This window comes from Amphiura filiformis, unplaced genomic scaffold (genome assembly GCF_039555335.1).
Source record: "Amphiura filiformis unplaced genomic scaffold, Afil_fr2py scaffold_21, whole genome shotgun sequence".
NCBI classification, from domain to species: Eukaryota; Metazoa; Echinodermata; class Ophiuroidea; order Amphilepidida; family Amphiuridae; genus Amphiura; species Amphiura filiformis.
In genome coordinates, this window is record NW_027305485.1 from 2,745,201 (window position 1) to 2,763,053 (window position 17,853).

A 17,853-nucleotide genomic window follows, 5' to 3' on the forward strand; every position below is an offset into this window, starting at 1 on the left:
TAATTTCTTGATATTTTTCATTTTGATAGGTTAATGAGTGTTATGTTTTAACTTCGATAATATAAATTGGAGAAAAAAGAACCCAAGATATGTAGTAGATGCACTGTCACCTTAATAGTTTTACTGGACCTCCCCAAGGCTATATGATCATTAATCAAACACTTTCCTAAAACCACATGTGTATGGTTTATCTACCATTTCGTTTTTGTATTAAAATGTATCATTGCAAACAAGCAATGTATTGTATCATTTGTTCTGAACTATAAAACAGGAAGTAACTTTACTGATGAGCCCCTTTAGAATTGAATAACAAAAGAGGGAGCCTTCCCTTTTATCAAATGTTTACTTTTATGAATTGCATGGCACCATTTTGGGCCGAAAAAAATCAATGTTTTGGTTCTCGTACCCTCCCTCCTCAATTTCTGAGATTTGTCAGATTGTTTTTAGTTTCTAGATTTTTCAGATATTTTGGAATGCTTTGGGAAAACTTCATACATAGACCTAAATAAGTTTATTAATGATTAAGTAACAAGAATCACTTCCAAGTCTTTTCTAAGGGGTTTATCCCTCATTAAAAAAATGATGACATGTTTGAGAAGAGAAAATAAAAGGGACCTTCCAAATAAAGGACTTTCCTAAAGACTAGGAAAAGATTGGAACCACCATGACTACTAACATTGCAAATTTTACATTAAAAAAACCCCTAGTTCATGTACACTCATCCATGTATAAAATTACCATACCCATTGGCGTACGCAGGGGGGGGGGGTGTTACGTGTGTGAAACACCCCCCTTGGATCTGTCCAAAAAATGGGGGAAAAGAAAAGAAAAGACAAAGAAAGAGAGGAGAGAGAAGGAGGGAGGGAGATGGGGGGAGGGGGAGATGAGCAAGACATAGGGGACATATTATCACAATCATAGGCAACTCCCACACAAATTATCTCACCCCTATACCCGGTATTGACCGGCAACATTCGTAAATGTGTTAATTGTTAATACATGTCAACACTTGAAAGTTTTAATTGTCAAGCCCATCATCACGCTTAAAAAAACTGCATCTCTTACACCGCATTACGCCATGATATCAGCTGAAAACTGTTTGCAATTTCTTTCTGTCAAAACACAGTGCAAGTACGCAAGCATATAAATGTACAAAAGAATATGTTAAAATAAAGCATAATTAGACAGTATTTTGCATTGAAATAGCGTAAAAATTATGCACCAAATGGCTTCAATTGGACCTTCATTTTGCAAAATTTCTGAGGAGGGAAAACTTGTACACGAAAGTCTTCATAGACCGTCATTTCATAAGTTTTCGGCTTTTTGAAACTAAAATTTTACACACTAATAGTGCCAAAATGCCGGGCCAAAATGGTCCACCAAATCGCTTCAATTAGGTCTTCATTTTGCAAAAGTTTCTTACTTCTCAGGGGGGCACATCCCCCTCAGACACCCCCTACATAGTGGATAAGCAAGTTACCATTTTCGCTTCTGCTTTCGACATTTACCAATTTGTGTTAACTTTAACACAATTTATAGGCCTACAATTAACATGATTAAATTTAGGGAGAACTTGTTCACGAAAGGCTTCATGGACCGTCATTTCACAAATTTTTGGCTTTTTCAGACTAAAATTTTACACACTAATAGTGCCAAAATGGTCCACCAAATCTCTTCAATTAGGTATTCATTTTGCAAAAATTTCTTACTTCTCAGGGGGGCACATCCCCCCTGGCGTCGCGCAAGCCCGATGCGATGTCCGTTACGCGGCCATTTTTAACATTTTTATATATTTTTTATCATCACACCCCCCTTGAAAAATTCCTGCGTACGCTACTGACCATACCTCGTCCCCATGTCCCCCTGTTAATACTAATAGGCCTACGATACTAAGTTTAAATTATACCCCTCCCCCAATACCGTTTCACCAAATGTTAGGGTTCAGGTTATATATTTTGAACACAAACTATTTCCAATATTGGCAAATTTGGATGTCTGTATGGTGTCAAGTCATAGCTTACAAATCTGGATTTCATATTATGTCCCATCATTCAGTGGGACATTCCACCTTACTGTAGTACCGGGGTATAAGCATAGACCATCCAAAGATATGCATTATGGGATATGATGTCACAAATCTACACTCATAATTGACATAAACAATCTGTATTTTGTTAGAATATTTGCCAAGAAATAGTTCATGTTAAGGTGATGCTGACTGAATCATTTAAGACTGAATGTTTTTTTCCAAATTGAGATGCAGACACCTAGAAAATTGATTCACAATCATAACACAAAGCTCGAGCATTGCACAGTCATCCAATCTAATTTATAGCATCTCTCGCAAATTTTGAGATGTCTGGCCAGGGTCAAACAAAAGTATTTACATGTGTTTATATTTTGTTTGCGACATATGCCCAATCTTGCAATATTTGATGCTTACAACTCGCCACTAAGAAACTCTAGAAATATGCAGTATGCAGGTATGCAAAACGAACCTGCCGGTCTCAAAGTATGTTAAAGCAATAATGTGTGGTTTGATTGTGTGCTCAACATTCTTAATGTAAGTGAAATATAATTGGTCCATTAGCCTACTCCGGATACTTCCTGCACGAAAAAGACTAATTTTGGGTCTTCCAGATTGTAGACACATTAAAGACTTTTGACCTAAACCAAGTTTAGATTTCCTTCTTAGAAAATAACTGTGACGTGACGTCTGTATACATGTAACATTGTAAAATACATTTTAATATGTAGGCCTACATACATAAGCCTAGACGTCACGTAGGGCCTACATCACGAAAATGCTCCAAAAACCTTGCCATGCCCTGCCAACTTGTAGGACTATTTTCATGTATCGTATTTTGCCCGTAGGCACTATAGACTAAGTATTAAAGGCATGTTAGTTTTACGAATAGGTATAGGCCTAGGAGTTTATGCCTGAGCAATTGTTGGTTCATTATAATATAATTGAGGGCATTAACAACGATCATGTCTTAAATATTAATGAAGCCTGATCATAAGCTTTCATATAGAAGTAACCGACTATTGATGGTTGTTAAAAGTTAAACATCCCCTGCAAAAAATCAAGACTTGAGTCTTGTCAAAATCTTAGATTTTGATTTATTACGATGGAAATATTTAAAATAGTCGGTCGCGTACAGGATGTTTATAACACAGTACGGAGGGCCTACATGGCGTGCAGAACAGCCATACATACATCAAAGGCCGTGCCGTAGCAGAGTGAAACTTATCAGCGACATCGGCGCTGGTAGTAAATTCCAATTTTCTTTGTTTCTTACCTCATTTGATCGGCTCAAAAGTAAAAGGAAATATATCTGACTGTAAAATCTAACATTTTATAGAATTTTTTCTGGAAATGCTACAACATTGAACATAGTGGCTTTATCACGCACACCGTTATATCGCGGGTATAAACATAACAAGTAAAACAAATTTAATTTAATGCAATTCAATGAAGACAATAAAACTGGAAACCAGACATCGGTAACATCTGAACGAATGATATTTCAATGAACTTGTCATTTGCCTCGTTTTGTTTCATAGGTCTTTTGGAGCGATTACGGGACAAAGAAGCCGTTCTATGCGCAGAAGGTTATGTGATGAGTTTTGAACGTCGAGGATACCTACAAGCGGGTCCGTTCATCCCCGAGGTTGTCTTGGGACGACCAGATCTGGTCCGGTTGCAATATGAAGAGTTTGTGCACGCCGGAAGTGACGTAGTAGTAGCGTTTACAGTAAGTGAAAACTTGTCCAACATTCTTTCAAACTGTTCAAATTAAAAAAAAAGCACCAGGCCTTTAAAGGTGAACCTCATTGAAAATAAAGTTATATATCAATGGAATGCTTATGATGCCAGGAAGCAGAAAAGAATATTTTTTATTTGCCTAACGCACCAGGATAGACATAATCTCCATGCAAAGATTGGATATTGGCACCCCCCTAAATTACAAAACGAAATCGTTCAAATTGGGCGCTTTCGATGATGACGTCAACACGGGGACACACAGTTACTTCCGGGTTTGATTGTAAACACAATGTCCATGCATTACTGTGGCATGCATCGGGCCAATGCACGAACTCAGTCATTGCCAACTTACTTTACATGAAAAATATCTTCAATAAAATAAGAATAACATGAAGGAAACATCATGATCAAATCAAGAATGAAGTTCCTGAATAAAGTGTGTGGATTAAAAAATGGGAAAAGTGCTGGCCGGGGTGATTTGGGATAGGCCAAGCCATCCACGATATGCAGGGTATATTACAGTAAAGCACGAAGAGCGAAGATTCGCCGAAGAACCGGAATGAAAACAGATTGCAAAAAATAACTGCTAGTGCTCCCAGTTCAGATCGTCACACCAAGTTGAGATGAACTTATCACAATGAGAAAATGAAGGAATAGAATAAAGTACATGTACGGGATTTTTAATTATTTCTTAACTTTACAACCGGTCATGTATGATAGGCGAACTCGTAGATACATACGGGGCGGGGTGAACTCACTCAGTCGCCGAGTGTTCCGTATCCGCGACTGTACGTACTGTACTTGCAGACAAAATGACCGATTTGATATTCACATTCTGATATTTCCAACTTATTGCTACTTCATCAGCAAAATTTATTCCTGTAGATGTTCCAAATATAAGGGAACGATTGATCAAATCTGCTGAAACACGGCGCAACTTGAACTTGTGCTACCGGAGAGACCCCGGGGAGAGACGAAGCGAGTCGCTGTGTTTGCCCACCTTGATCGGCGCGGCTGCCTGTAATTTCTTCAGCATAAAAGCAGCAATTTACGCATCGTGTTCGGTAATCCATAAAACATGAACGTTTCACTTTTTCAGTACACGGATAGTGGTATCATTAAAAGAATCGTGACACAAGTGACAATATTTTAATTTTATTCAGATTTCAGAATTCCATCAAACAGTCTACTAAGCCTAAATTGTATTTATTTTATAATAAAGTATCTGTTTCTTTCAATCGTGATTGTGTGGAAAGAATGTACCGGGAGAATGTATTACCGCAATGCGCTATAATATGAAAACCTTTATGGGCTGGATTTGATGAAATCGGCGGTTTTTTAATTAATTTTTGATTACTATAAGACGATATTTTTAAAAATCAGATATTTTTAAATGAATCAAGAATAGGGAATGTCACAAACAAGTTATTTAATTTGTTATTCGATCATGTTTATTCAGTCCATGACATGAACGGTATACGGTAGCAGCAAATCATTTGCGCATGGAATTGATCCCAGCGCGAAATTCAAACTCAATTACCCAGTTATACCCAGCCAGTTATGACTGATTTTGTCAAAAATTTACGGAACATTTTCGTGTTGACAATAATTCTATGATTTCTATAGAAGGAATCAGCAACTTGAAGATTCTTCTCATTTCAAGCTTTATTGTGAAAATCAGACTTGCCGGGCAGCTTGCAAAGTACAGGAAGCAAGTCTTGTTTACATGTTTCCGAGTAGGATCACGTGACTGCGAACCCTGAGCTTACGTCACGAGCATTCTCAAGGTCAAAGACGATTGATTTGGGTGCTTTTTGGGCGCCTTAAAAAGACCAAAAATTCATTCATTTTTTAATTTTTCAGCTTTATTGGCCATCAAAAAAATCGGAAAAAATTATTTTTAATATCCTGATATCATAAGCTTTCCATTGATATATAACTTTATTTTCAATGAGGTTCACCTTTAAGAAAAATCATCGCTGGATAGGCTAAAACAAAAACGAGTTTGTTTTCTGTAAGTGATCTTAAAATCTTTTATTTTTTTTATTTTTTTTGGAGTCGGGATGTGTGGTAACCATGGTAACATATGCCTCAAATTACTTGCAAATCGGTGCAGAGTAGGTTAGCCCTGGTTAAATATAGGTTTAGGAAAATGACAGATTCATTTTCACAGGATATTTAGTGCTATCATATTGCTTGTAAACAAAATACGCCGGGAAAAAATATTGTTCCCCCCAAAAAACACATGTACACTAGGAATTTTAACATTAGGAGACAAGTGCCACACATTAGTATAAATCGAGCACATGTCGGGTTTTTAAAAGCTCTCTTGTTAATATCGGTGTGTTCCAAAGTTCCAGCAGGACTAATATCGCCGAAATTCGGAAAAATTGCTAAATTTCTGTTGTTTTTTTTTAGCAAAAATCATTTCAAAACTCCAAACCATTTGGGTCTTCATTTGCAAAAGTGTGTGCACTGATATTCGTGGTCGGTTTTCAGACCCGCATTCGCACATTGCACCAAAGCAAATTCCCCATTACCTATCCTGTAATTTTGACAGTATTATTTCTATTTCCAAGAGATATGAATGCTATAAATGAAAATATAAACGGTGTAAAGATCATCAGCACTCATTGTAAAATCAAGTTGTGCAGTATACAGGGTGTATCAAAATGATTGGTACCCATCAACTTTGCGGATGTTTATTGAAAAGCCGGCCTCTTCCAAATACAACGATGAATACATATGAAATGTCCAGAATGTATAATTTATGACTTTATGAATTTTGATGTGTCAGGCTAATTCATTATCGATGAAAACTGATGGGTACCAATCATTTTGATATAGCCTGTATAGGTGTTGTTATTTGTACAAGCATTGTTTATCACAGGTCGGTCTTTGCATAAATGATCTTATCAAATGGGTCATGTAAACCAATACTTTACTGATATGAGAAAAGTAATTAACCTTGTTCATCTTGTTTATATTTAGACAAAATAATACATACCATAATGCTATGGAACGACATTTAAATCTTGCGTATACGTCTAATAGGCCTATAGGCTTACCAATATACTGTATTTTGGGATGTATAAGCATGACATAAATCAGGGGGACAAAACGTTGGTGGCGCAAATCCTATGCAAAATAACTCCAAATGGTTAAGAATTGATTTGAGCCAATATATGTGTTGTTTGTTAGATTTGGCTTGATTTTGGGACTACTCAGACAGATCCATGCGTCATGCATGCGTTATGATAGATAAATGATCCTACAGATTGGACAGTTATCAAAACATGACTTTATTTGTTTGTTTCATTTTTCTTCCAGCATTATACCCAGCGTGCTAGATTGAAACACGTCGGCAAAGAAGATCAACTAGAAGCGATCAACCGATACGCCTTACGTTTAGCTAAGGGAGTAGCCCTGCAAACAGGAACACTTATGGCAGGAACCATCTGCAACACATCGCTGTTTATACCCAACAGTTTTGACAGTAAAGAAGCAGTCAAAGCAATATTTAGGGTAAGAAATAAAGTTGAGAGCAATTACTTTATTGAAAAATCGGATCATACAGGGAAGCAAACAACAGTTGCAAAGTGCATTGATGGTCATATGGCACTTCCATTTTATGAACTTATTCCAGGCGTTTCTACGAATGGTGTTATTTATATAATACCGACAGTCTTTAGTTTTGAAAACATTTTGGAGAAATGATTCTTCGAAACGCACGAACTAAATAAATAAAAGATGCAAAACGCATGTTGACTGTCAGAATAACGTATAATAATAATACCGTAAAAACTCGATAGTTAGCATATGTTCTGACTATCGAGCGCTTTTAAAACATGCAAACATGAAGAGCCCCATCCACAAAAGCGTAAATGGTTTTTGAGTAAATCATTGATACACATAGCTATATACAAACAAGAAAACCTGCAAATGTGTGTCTCAACCCCATTAGCTCAGTTGGTAAAGCACCGGACTTCGGTACAATATCACGTTTTCAAGAGTACTCGATAGTAAGCAAGTATGCTAACTATCGAGTTTTTACGGTAATATAATTTATTTTATCATTGTCAGGAGCAAGTCGGATGGGCTGTTCAAGAAGGAGCAGACTACGTTATTGGAGAGACATTTGGTCATGTTGGAGAAGCTATTCTAGCCACAGAGGTCATCAAAGAAGCGGGTAGGTTGCAGAATCAATTTCCCTGAAAGTCATATGGTATATAGAATAACAAACGTCACATGCGGTGTCACGGGGTCAAGTTCTTTGAATTATGACCAACATTGCCAATAACTGTGATTTCTCTTAAAGTGTGTTTGCCTTCTGAAGCTTTTTTAAGAGACGATTTGAGTGTAGACAGATGTTGAACTTGATTCGAAACTTTCCAAAAACTTTGAATCTTTTACTTGCTTTTTATGATAGGATTTATAATACCAGCTGTAGAATTTCAGGAAACAAACATTACTATCAGCTATCCTACAATGTTTTTTTAAATGCGATTTAAACCAACCATGTTTAAAGTATTTGAGTATAGTGTCACTCACGATTTTGAACTTGATTCGAAACTTTCAATCTTTTGCTTATATTTTATGATAGGATTACCAGCTGTAGTGACACTTCGTGTTACAAACCAATTCTTCGTGGAAGGGAAACTAGCGACCTTTGATGGTATCGAGTTAGGACAAGCCTTACAGATGCTACAGAATGCTGGTGCCGATGTGGTTGGATTTAACTGTTCTACTGGTCCAAGAACAATGGTATCTTTGTTGGCACAGTACCGACAATATGTGCAGGTAAATGTTGGTAGAAACCGGGAGATATTCAAAAGGATTTTGTTGTTGTTGTTGTTGTGGTTGTAACAGCTGTGTTGTTGACACTTCACCGAAGATAGTGAACACCTTTCGAAGAAACGACCGACCGGAATATGAAATAAAAATCTTCATGAAGAAAAACTTGCCGGAATATCAACAATTATATAAATACTATCCCTTTAGTTGACCCTTTCCATGTGAGGACTGGCCGCTAGTCTTAAGGTTCGCTAGTCCAAATATTCACCCAATCCGAAAAATAAGACAGGGCCAGTAATCCAAAAGTTAAGCAACCACCATGACCACGACCATGGCTCTTAAAAAATGCTTCCCTTTGGAAGCGAATAGGCAATTCATCATGTTTTTATGTTCCACAGTCGAAAGCTTGGCTGTTTTAAATGTTAAACAGAAAGTGTTCGAATCCTGTACGCAGTGGGTTGAGTTTCAGTTGATGAGATCATGAGGTCAAAACCTGAACATCTTTAAATTAGGAAACGGATATATCGGGTAGGGTGGGTGTTGAAAGTCAGTCTTAACCCTAACACCTCAAAGGCTTTTGGCGACTGGATGGGAAGAACAAACAAAGAAGTAGTTTGCTCCCGTCGGGATTCGAACCCGAGATCCCTCGCATGCCACGCACTAGGTCGGCGACAGTAGCCACGGCGCTTTCGCTGGCCCGGCCAACAAAAGCATCAGCACATCACATAGGATGTTTGCACGCACAGGGCATATCATTTTGTAGTAGGTGGTTATCCAGTGGGCCTTGTTCACAATAGCTTGGACAGATGAGGAGATAAGATCCCAATCTGACTAGTTCCGTCCACAGATGTTTAGCATTATAACCAATGATAACATCTTTTTTACAGGTTCCTTTTGCCGCTCTCCCAGTCGGGTATCGAACCAACGAGAATGAAGTCACTTACCAAGATCTTACCGACCCACTTACCGGTTAGTTCGTACTTGCTCTTACGCATATTGTTTTTGATTTACATCGAACACATAGGCAATAGAAATTTTCACTAATTTCATTCGACATCATACTGCCCGTATTATATGTTGTAGTAACTCTATTCACATTTCTGTTCTTTAACAGGTCGAAAAGTCTTCCCTGATAACCTCGACTGCGTCATGTGTTCAAGAGATGAAATAGTAGAATTCGGCAGACAATGTGCACAACTAGGCGTACAATATCTTGGTCTCTGTTGTGGAAATAACGCTGGATTTACAAGAGCGCTCTCCGAAAGTATCGGAAGAATATCACCGGCGTCTAGATTCAGACCTGATATGTCTAAATACGTGTCTGATCTTCAGAGACGACTGATGTTTCTTCAGAAACTAAAAGAAATGGAGGGTGAGAGCGAAGATCAAGAACAGCAAGTAAGCTCTGACGAGGAAGAACACAAAAATGCAGATTCTGGTAAGGGATTTGATGAACCTGATGAAACTGCTGAACAAGTCAAAGAAGAACAACCTTCAACTTTAAACGGAGTGTCGCCGCAACAGAATGGTAAAGAACAAGAAACTAGCGTGCAAAAGTCCACAGAGAAATTGGAGAAAGACGAAAGCGAACAAGTAGCAAACGGCGGAGGACCTGTACTGAGCTCAGAAATGTCACCTAAAAAACCTTCAGGCACGCCTGCTGATGAGTTTGCTATTAGACTTCCGCCACCTCCTGGTGGCTTAAAGAGATCCGATTCGAAAAGGAGTCGCTCATCACAATCACCAGCAACGTCTGAAAATAACGAGGCAGAAATTCGCTTACCACCTCCTCCTAGTAGTGGGGCGACAAGAAAAGATTCTAGAAGTCGAAGAAGAAAATCATCATCGTCGTCATCATCGTCTTCCGATAGTGCTCCTGGGAGCAATGAAGCGGATTTCCACCTTCCGCCTCCTCCTGGTTTTGGTGTATCAAATACAAACAGCAGAGAAGCTGTGTCTGCTGTTTCGGAAGATGGTAATACTAAGAACAATCAAGCCGCGGTTAACGGGAATTTGCACCAACCCATTTCTGAGCCTGCACCCGATGCTGACAAAAGCTCAACCAATAATAATACTACAAGCCAAAGCTCCCCGCTTCCTTTAATACAAATACAAGCTAATACGGAAAGTGCTCCTATAGTACAAGAACAACTTGAACAACAATCTCTTAGAGAGCAAAAAGCTGACCAAAGTGTAGAAGAAACACTATCTCAAAGTACGCCAGTGGAATCACCGGGGGCTGATTTACAAGAAAGCCCGCCCCAAAATGATGGCCAACCATCACTTCACCTCGTGCAGGATAACGTAGACAACGAAGGGGAACATGCATCTGCATCCAGTGGTGATGAAGTGGCATATACCAGACTTGAGAAAGAAGATGACGATGAGGAACAGTTTCAACAAGAGTGGGCCAGTTTTGCGACAAATACTACCAATGGAAATAATGGCTCTGTGGAGACACAGCCAGAGCCACAAATTAACATTGAGGACAATGGTAGTAATTGGGCTAATTTTGAGTCCAGTAAGCCTAGTGAGGCATCAGAAAATCAATGGGCTGAAATTGCGGCAACCAAAGACAAAACTGATGACACAAAAACAAATGAGAACGGAGCAGATGGTAATGGAAGCAGTAAAAGCGGTGCTCCGACAACTGAATTATAAGAATTGCACCAGGGACTGTTTATGTCATGGAATACCTAGGATATAGCAGGGCATTATTTGTATGAACCAGCCAGTACGACTAGAACACTCACATTGTGTGCCGATATAACAATATCTTTCATATAAAACTATATAATATAACTAGCTATAAAACTATTTTACAGTATTTTTAGACCAACTAAATCATGCTGTCTTCTCGTCGCTGCTGCATACGTCTTTGTATATATTAAATTAAAGATACGAGGGTCATTCAAAATATCCTGCCTCAACATGCATAAAGTAAGATATTTAAATGATGCCCTCTTGAGCCCTGCGTGGTTATATAATTGAAATACAATTCACAGCATGTGCAGCGTGCATGGAAATCGAGTGATTTTTGGCGATTTTGTAGCTGACCTATAACTGAACAAGATTAGTTTAAATCTTTGCTCCGACTACTATTGTTTGGCAAAACGGTCACTGACCGACCACATTAAAAATAACGAAAAGAAAAAGCGAGAGTACAGTGGTCAATCTAGAATATCGACATCCAATATCTAAGCGTGATTTTTAACGCATACCTGTTGATTTCATTGTACCACCTATATGTCCACCACGAGCACTAGAAACACCTGTATTGTCCGTCAATTGTTCTCAAATGTGTAGTACAAAACTCATACTTTAAAACTAATAATTATAATACCTAATTGATTATGGTGTTAAATGGTTTTTTTTTAAATTTATTTTCGTGAAGCTGATCTTTCACCTCTGTGCGCCCTCCTGATGAGATAATTTCCGACCGCGATTGAGGACGTTTTTACTCTCTTCAACAGGTACGATTCGCTAAACTTACGACACCTTTATGTGGTGACCTCAATCACATGGGCCTAGTAAGAGTTTATGTGAATTATTCACTGTTATTACCACACAAAACGCACGCATTCCCCATGGCTGCTGAGCTGCCCGACAGTGAATCGTCAAATCAAAGCGTGTTCATTAATTTTATTTAAATTAGCCGCCCTTACCACTTTGGGTGCCGCCTATAGAAGGTTTGTGTGCTTGCGCCCAAATTGGGACAAATCAGCACACCCTTGTGCTGTGTGAGAACAATGGTATCACTTTCTCAAGTGCTGTGCTTACACATAACTTTCTATCCATCGGTTATTGCCAGTCACCTGCCAGGAAAAGCATCAATATGCTGTCGGGTCAGTTACCAACTTAATGGCGGAACTCCTTTGTTCGAAACAATGGTGCCAATTTTATGAATATAGCCTGTCGGCAAATTAAATCGACATCAAAGGAACAATGCGTTACATAATCTATTGCTTCTCCTTCCTATCTAAGCTTCTTGGTCTGGGCTATATTCAGTATCGAAGTTACGTAAATTTACTATGTCAACGGTCAAGCTAAATTGATAATGACGATGATACTTGGAACTTGGTTGATATCCTCCTGAGAACGCCATAAGGTAAATAATAATAGGCCTACTAATAGTATACTAATACTAATAAAAAATGGTAATGATTATTAATAAATGATGATACTAATTATAATTTCCGATGGCTGTTTTAATAAAGTAACTAAAATTAATCATGCGCAAGAATGCAGAACAAGCTTATAGCGCATAAAGAAGCGCCCGGTAAGGGACTCGAACCCTTGGCCCTCAGATTAAAAGTCTGATGCTCTACCGACTGAGCTAACCGGGCTCGTTAATTTTTGAAATGATGTAACCAAATTTGTCCATTCACCAACGTTATCAATTGTTATCATTTTTATTGTTATTTATTCCGATAACTATCTACCTACTACCCCCCTACCTCCCTGACAGCGTTCTGCATCTTGCATCTGCTGCCTGACTCAGAAAAAAACTTTCATAAAATGATTCATGCCAAAACTGAAGATACTAAACTAAGTTGTAAATGCAAGTATAAGTAATAATAAAACTACATGTAATATTAATAATAATTTCCATTAATAAATGTGACGTGTCATGTCAAAAGGAGACAATTTTGGGCAGGATCGTAAATAGAGAAATAGCCAAAAATCCGTGTCATGTCAAATGGAGACACTTCTGGGCAGGATCGATGGGTAGCCATAAATCTGCCCCGGGAGATTTTTCACAACTTGGGTTTGTTGCGAATTTGTGATGTTATTAATGTTTAAAATATTGTCTGATAGTTTCAGACTAGAATATAACTGGCATCTTGTATTTTTTGAGACATTTTTCTAGGTAATTCCTACTCTCATCATTGTCAATAATATTTTTAAAGGCCGATATCTCAATTTCCAATTTTATAATACCATAACTTACGAACTCAATATCTTCGCTTAGAATTTCCGATTTCATTGGGTAAAACGGCATGGGGGAGCAAAATATCTCGTTATTTATTATGTAAAAATCTCAAAATTGATAACCTGCCCAAAAGTGTCTTCTTTTGACATGACACGTCACAAATAACTATAAAAAATTAATCATGCAGAATAAGTCAATATGCCGCATAAAAATGCGCCCGGTAAGGGACTCGAACCCTTGGCCCTCAGATTAAAAGTCTGATGCTCTACCGACTGAGCTAACCGGGCTCATGTACTGCAGATATGATGTATATACGTAAGCAGTTTTGTTCATTCACCAGGCGTCAAGCGGGCATCGATTCACTCTCAACTGCTTTGCCGGTATAATACGGTGTTCGAGTAACCAAGACATATGGCAGTGCAATTGCAAATTGTATAGAAATGTGTGATTTTACATTATCAACTCATTTTTCAAATAGATATATACAATAATAAGAATTTGTTAGCAATTGTTATGATCATTTTTATTGTGATTTGTTCAGCATCTTTGCATCTGCTGCCTGACTCAGGAAAAAAAAAACTTTCATAAAGTGATCCATGCCAAAAAATGAAGACAATAAAATAAGTTGTAAATGCAGGTAAATAATAGTAAAAATACATATAATAATAATTTCCATTTATAAATAACTAAAATTAATCATGCATCCAATATGGCGCATAAAAATGCGCCCGGTAAGGGACTCGAACCCTTGGCCCTCAGATTAAAAGTCTGATGCTCTACCGACTGAGCTAACCGGGCTTGTGTACTGCTGACATGATGTAAGCAGTTTTGTTCATTCACCAGGCATCGATTCACTCTCAACCGATTTGCCGGCATAAGTACGGTGTTGTATTGTAGGACGCTAATTATGTAATAGGCCTAGGTATATTTTTAAAGTGTCGTCGAGTAACCAAGGGAACAAGACATGGCAGTGCAATTGCAAATTGTATAGAAATGTACGTGTGATTTTACATTATCAACTCATTTTTCAGATAAATATACAATTAGAATTCGTTATCAATTGTTATCATTTTTATTGTTATTTGTTCCGATAACTATCTACCTACCTCCCTGACAGCGCTCTGCATATTTGCATTTGCTGCCTGACTAAAAAAACTTTCATAAAATGATCCATGCCAAAACTGAAGATACTAAACTAAGTTGTATATGCAAGTATGTAATAATAAAACTACATGTAATATTAATAATAATTTCCATTAATAAATGTGACGTGTCATGTCAAAAGGAGACACTTTTGTGAAGGATCGTAAATGGAGAAATGGCCAAAAATCCGGTTCATGTCAAAGGAGACACTTTTGGGCAGGATCGTAAATGGTTAATAGCCAAAAATCTGCCCGGGGGAGATTTTTCACAATTTGGGTTTGTTGCGAATTTGTGATGTTATTAATGTTTAAAATATTGTCTGATAGTTTCAGACTATACTATAACTGGCATCTTGTATTTTTTGAGACATTTTTCTAGGTAATTCCTACTCTCAGCATTGTCAATAATATTTTTAAAGGCCGATATCTCAATTTCAATTTTATAATACCATAACTTAAGAACTCAATATCGTCGCTTAGAATGTCCGATTTCATTGGGGAAAACGGCATTGTGGAGCAAAATATCTCGTTATTTAAGATCTATAAAAAACTCAAAATTGAATACCTGAGTGGAAGAAGGCCCCAACTCCAATTTTTTACAAAAATGAGTTAGACCCACCATTTTATTGCCAGCAGACTGTTCTTCCTTGTGTGTGAAAGAGGAGCCAAAATCCACTCTCTAAATAGTCTTTCACGTACACGTAATCATGGTTTTCATGGAAGAAAGGCCCAACTCCTTCTTCCACAAATATTCGGTTAAAGAGGAATTTTGTTCATCCATGAAATTTGCTTTTCACTTCAATATTTTTTTTTCCTAACATATTACATGCTTCTACTTCCGCAATTACTGGATAATAACCAAATTTCTGTAGCTATTTATAACTTAATTGCAGTATATTAGTGGAAGACACGTCACAAATAAGTAAAATTAATCATGCAGAATAAGTCAATAGGCCTATGCCGCATAAAAATGCGCCCGGTAAGGGACTCGAACCCTTGGCCCTCAGATTAAAAGTCTGATGCTCTACCGACTGAGCTAACCGGGCTCATGTACTGCAGATATGATGTATATACGTAAGCAGTTTTGTTCATTCACCAGGCATCAAGCGGGCATCGATTCACTCTCAACTGCTTTGCCGGTATAATACGGTGTTCGAGTAACCAAGACATATGGCAGTGCAATTGCAAATTGTATAGAAATGTGTGATTTTACATTATCAACTCATTTTTCAAATAGATATATACAATAATAAGAATTTGTTAGCAATTGTTATCATTTTTATTGTGATTTGTTCAGCATCTTTGCATCTGCTGCCTGACTCAGGAAAAAAACTAATTCATAAAGTGATCCATGCCAAAAAATGAAGATACTAAAATAAGTTGTAAATGCAGGTAAATATTAGTAAAAATACATGGAATAATAATTTCCATTTATAAATAACTAAAACTAATCGTGCATTAGAATTCGTTATCATTTTTATTGTTATTTGTTCCGATAACTATCTACCTACCTCCCTGACAGCGCTCTGGATATTTGCATTTACTGCCTGACTAAAAATAATAGTAATAATACATGTAATAGTATTAATAATAATTTCCAGTAATAAATAACTAAAATTAGTTATGCAGAACAACCAATATGCCGCAAAAAATGCGCCCGTTAAGTGACTCGAACCCTTGGCATTTAACACTACATGTAATAGAATTGAAATGGCAGCCATGCTGGAGGACAGTTCTAAGATAACTTAAAGGTCATATATATTGCTCAGACAACATCATATCATTGGCAAGCTAATATAATGAGGACAATAAAAATGACTCTTTTTTGAGAAAATAAGACGTTTAAAATTGATATTCCGCAAAAACCAACATAAGCGATGAGTTCTTTCGAACGAGACATATTTGACCTAGAAAAAAGTTGACGTCATGAAATGATTGTGCCTGCTTTGCGAGAAGGGACTGTAAACATTCCCAATGCACAGAACGTATACTGTTGTTGTTCACAGAAAAAAAACCTCTGAATTAAGTATTACAAATTTAATGGTTTTTAAACATATGGATAAAATCAGCCACTTCTTTTTTTATATATTAGTAAATTGTGATATTACATTTCATATGTATATCAATATCATGAGAAATATTTGGGCTAAAAAATAAAAGAATAATTTGAGCTTAGAATTTCAGTTAATAGTTATTATAGTTTCAGTTGGGTGAAATATTACAAAGCAAACGCATAACAATACTGTGTGAGGCTTTGTTTCCGAAATGAGAACAATAGTCTGCATATTGTTATGCACATTGTTATGTAAATAATAGTATAACTCATTGTTGCTAATGTGATTGTGATTGTGTCACACAAGTAACTGAGAGCACGATATAGTGCCCGCTTCATTTACTTACGTCATCAGCCCGCTGCCTTGAAAATTGATTTCGCTTCAAACGGGGGAAGAACACGTACGAGCCCGAACTTTACCCACACAATTTCTCTTTTTTCAGGAGAAATACGCAATAAAAAAATTGCAACGAGTGTCAACTTGTAATGTAATAATTATTCTCTTCGAATAGAGATAAACTTGTCCTTTAAGATGACAGAGGGAGAGGTCTCTAAATCTATTCCACAACCATTCATACCTATCCCCCGTGGTACCTTATGGAGGACAGAATTTTATTTAAATGAGGATGACTCTGTTATGAGTGACGTCGTATTGCATACCCTCTTGACCTTGACCTACCTTGACCTATGCCATTCACTCCAACTGGGGTTTGAGTGGTGGCATCCGCATCACAATGTCCCGCCAAACTGTTCTGTCATCTGCTGTACGGCTGGCATTTACTATGGAGTTTAGATTAGTTCTTTTGCAGTCAGCTATCAGGCAGTCTCTCCACCTCTTTGGTGGTCTTCCTCTAGGTCTGACTCCCTGGATGTGACATTCAAAGGCCATCTTTGGAAGGCGTGAGGGAGGCATTCTCTGGACGTGGCCAAAATAATGCAGTCTCTTCCGGGTTATTCTGTCCAAGATGGAAAATTCAACACCCAGGGTTTTGCGGATGATGGTGTTTCGGATCCTGTCTCTCCGTGTTACTCCCATTATCTTTCTAAGGCACATCATCTCGAAAGTGAGCAGTCGATTCTCATCCTCACTTTTCAATGTCCAGGTTTCTGCTCCGTATAGCAATATTGACAAAACAAGGACCTTGTAAAGCTCAATCTTGGT

The 17,853-nt window shown here is 37.6% G+C and overlaps 2 protein-coding genes and 4 non-coding genes across 6 annotated transcripts in view; 1 reads left to right on the plus strand and 5 right to left on the minus strand.

Moving 5' to 3' along the window:
- Positions 1-11,224, plus strand: part of LOC140143419 (uncharacterized) — a 27,962-nt gene extending 16,738 nt beyond the window's left edge. Inside the window, exons 2-7 of the mRNA XM_072165275.1 lie at positions 3,568-3,758; positions 7,100-7,294; positions 7,853-7,958; positions 8,373-8,569; positions 9,451-9,532; positions 9,678-11,224. Of these exons, the coding sequence (XP_072021376.1) occupies positions 3,568-3,758; positions 7,100-7,294; positions 7,853-7,958; positions 8,373-8,569; positions 9,451-9,532; positions 9,678-11,224 (2,318 nt within the window). The remainder of the gene's footprint in view (positions 1-3,567; positions 3,759-7,099; positions 7,295-7,852; positions 7,959-8,372; positions 8,570-9,450; positions 9,533-9,677) is intronic.
- Positions 11,225-12,836: 1,612 nt separating this feature from the next.
- On the minus strand, positions 12,837-12,909 carry Trnak-uuu (transfer RNA lysine (anticodon UUU)). The gene has a single exon. It is a non-coding gene; the product is annotated as a tRNA-Lys (tRNA).
- An 801-nt stretch (positions 12,910-13,710) lies between these two features.
- Positions 13,711-13,783, minus strand: Trnak-uuu (transfer RNA lysine (anticodon UUU)). The gene has a single exon. It is a non-coding gene; the product is annotated as a tRNA-Lys (tRNA).
- A 438-nt stretch (positions 13,784-14,221) lies between these two features.
- Trnak-uuu (transfer RNA lysine (anticodon UUU)) lies at positions 14,222-14,294 on the minus strand. The gene has a single exon. It is a non-coding gene; the product is annotated as a tRNA-Lys (tRNA).
- A 1,317-nt stretch (positions 14,295-15,611) lies between these two features.
- Trnak-uuu (transfer RNA lysine (anticodon UUU)) lies at positions 15,612-15,684 on the minus strand. The gene has a single exon. It is a non-coding gene; the product is annotated as a tRNA-Lys (tRNA).
- Positions 15,685-17,385: 1,701 nt separating this feature from the next.
- Positions 17,386-17,727, minus strand: LOC140143420 (uncharacterized). The gene has a single exon (XM_072165276.1). The coding sequence runs from the start codon at positions 17,725-17,727 to the stop codon at positions 17,386-17,388; it is 342 nt and encodes a 113-aa protein (XP_072021377.1).
- Positions 17,728-17,853: the final 126 nt, after the last annotated feature.

Excerpts from the sequence above, each read along its gene's own strand:
- LOC140143420 (XM_072165276.1), bottom strand. The coding sequence starts at position 17,727 with ATGGGAGTAACACGGAGAGACAGGATCCGAAACACCATCATCCGCAAA.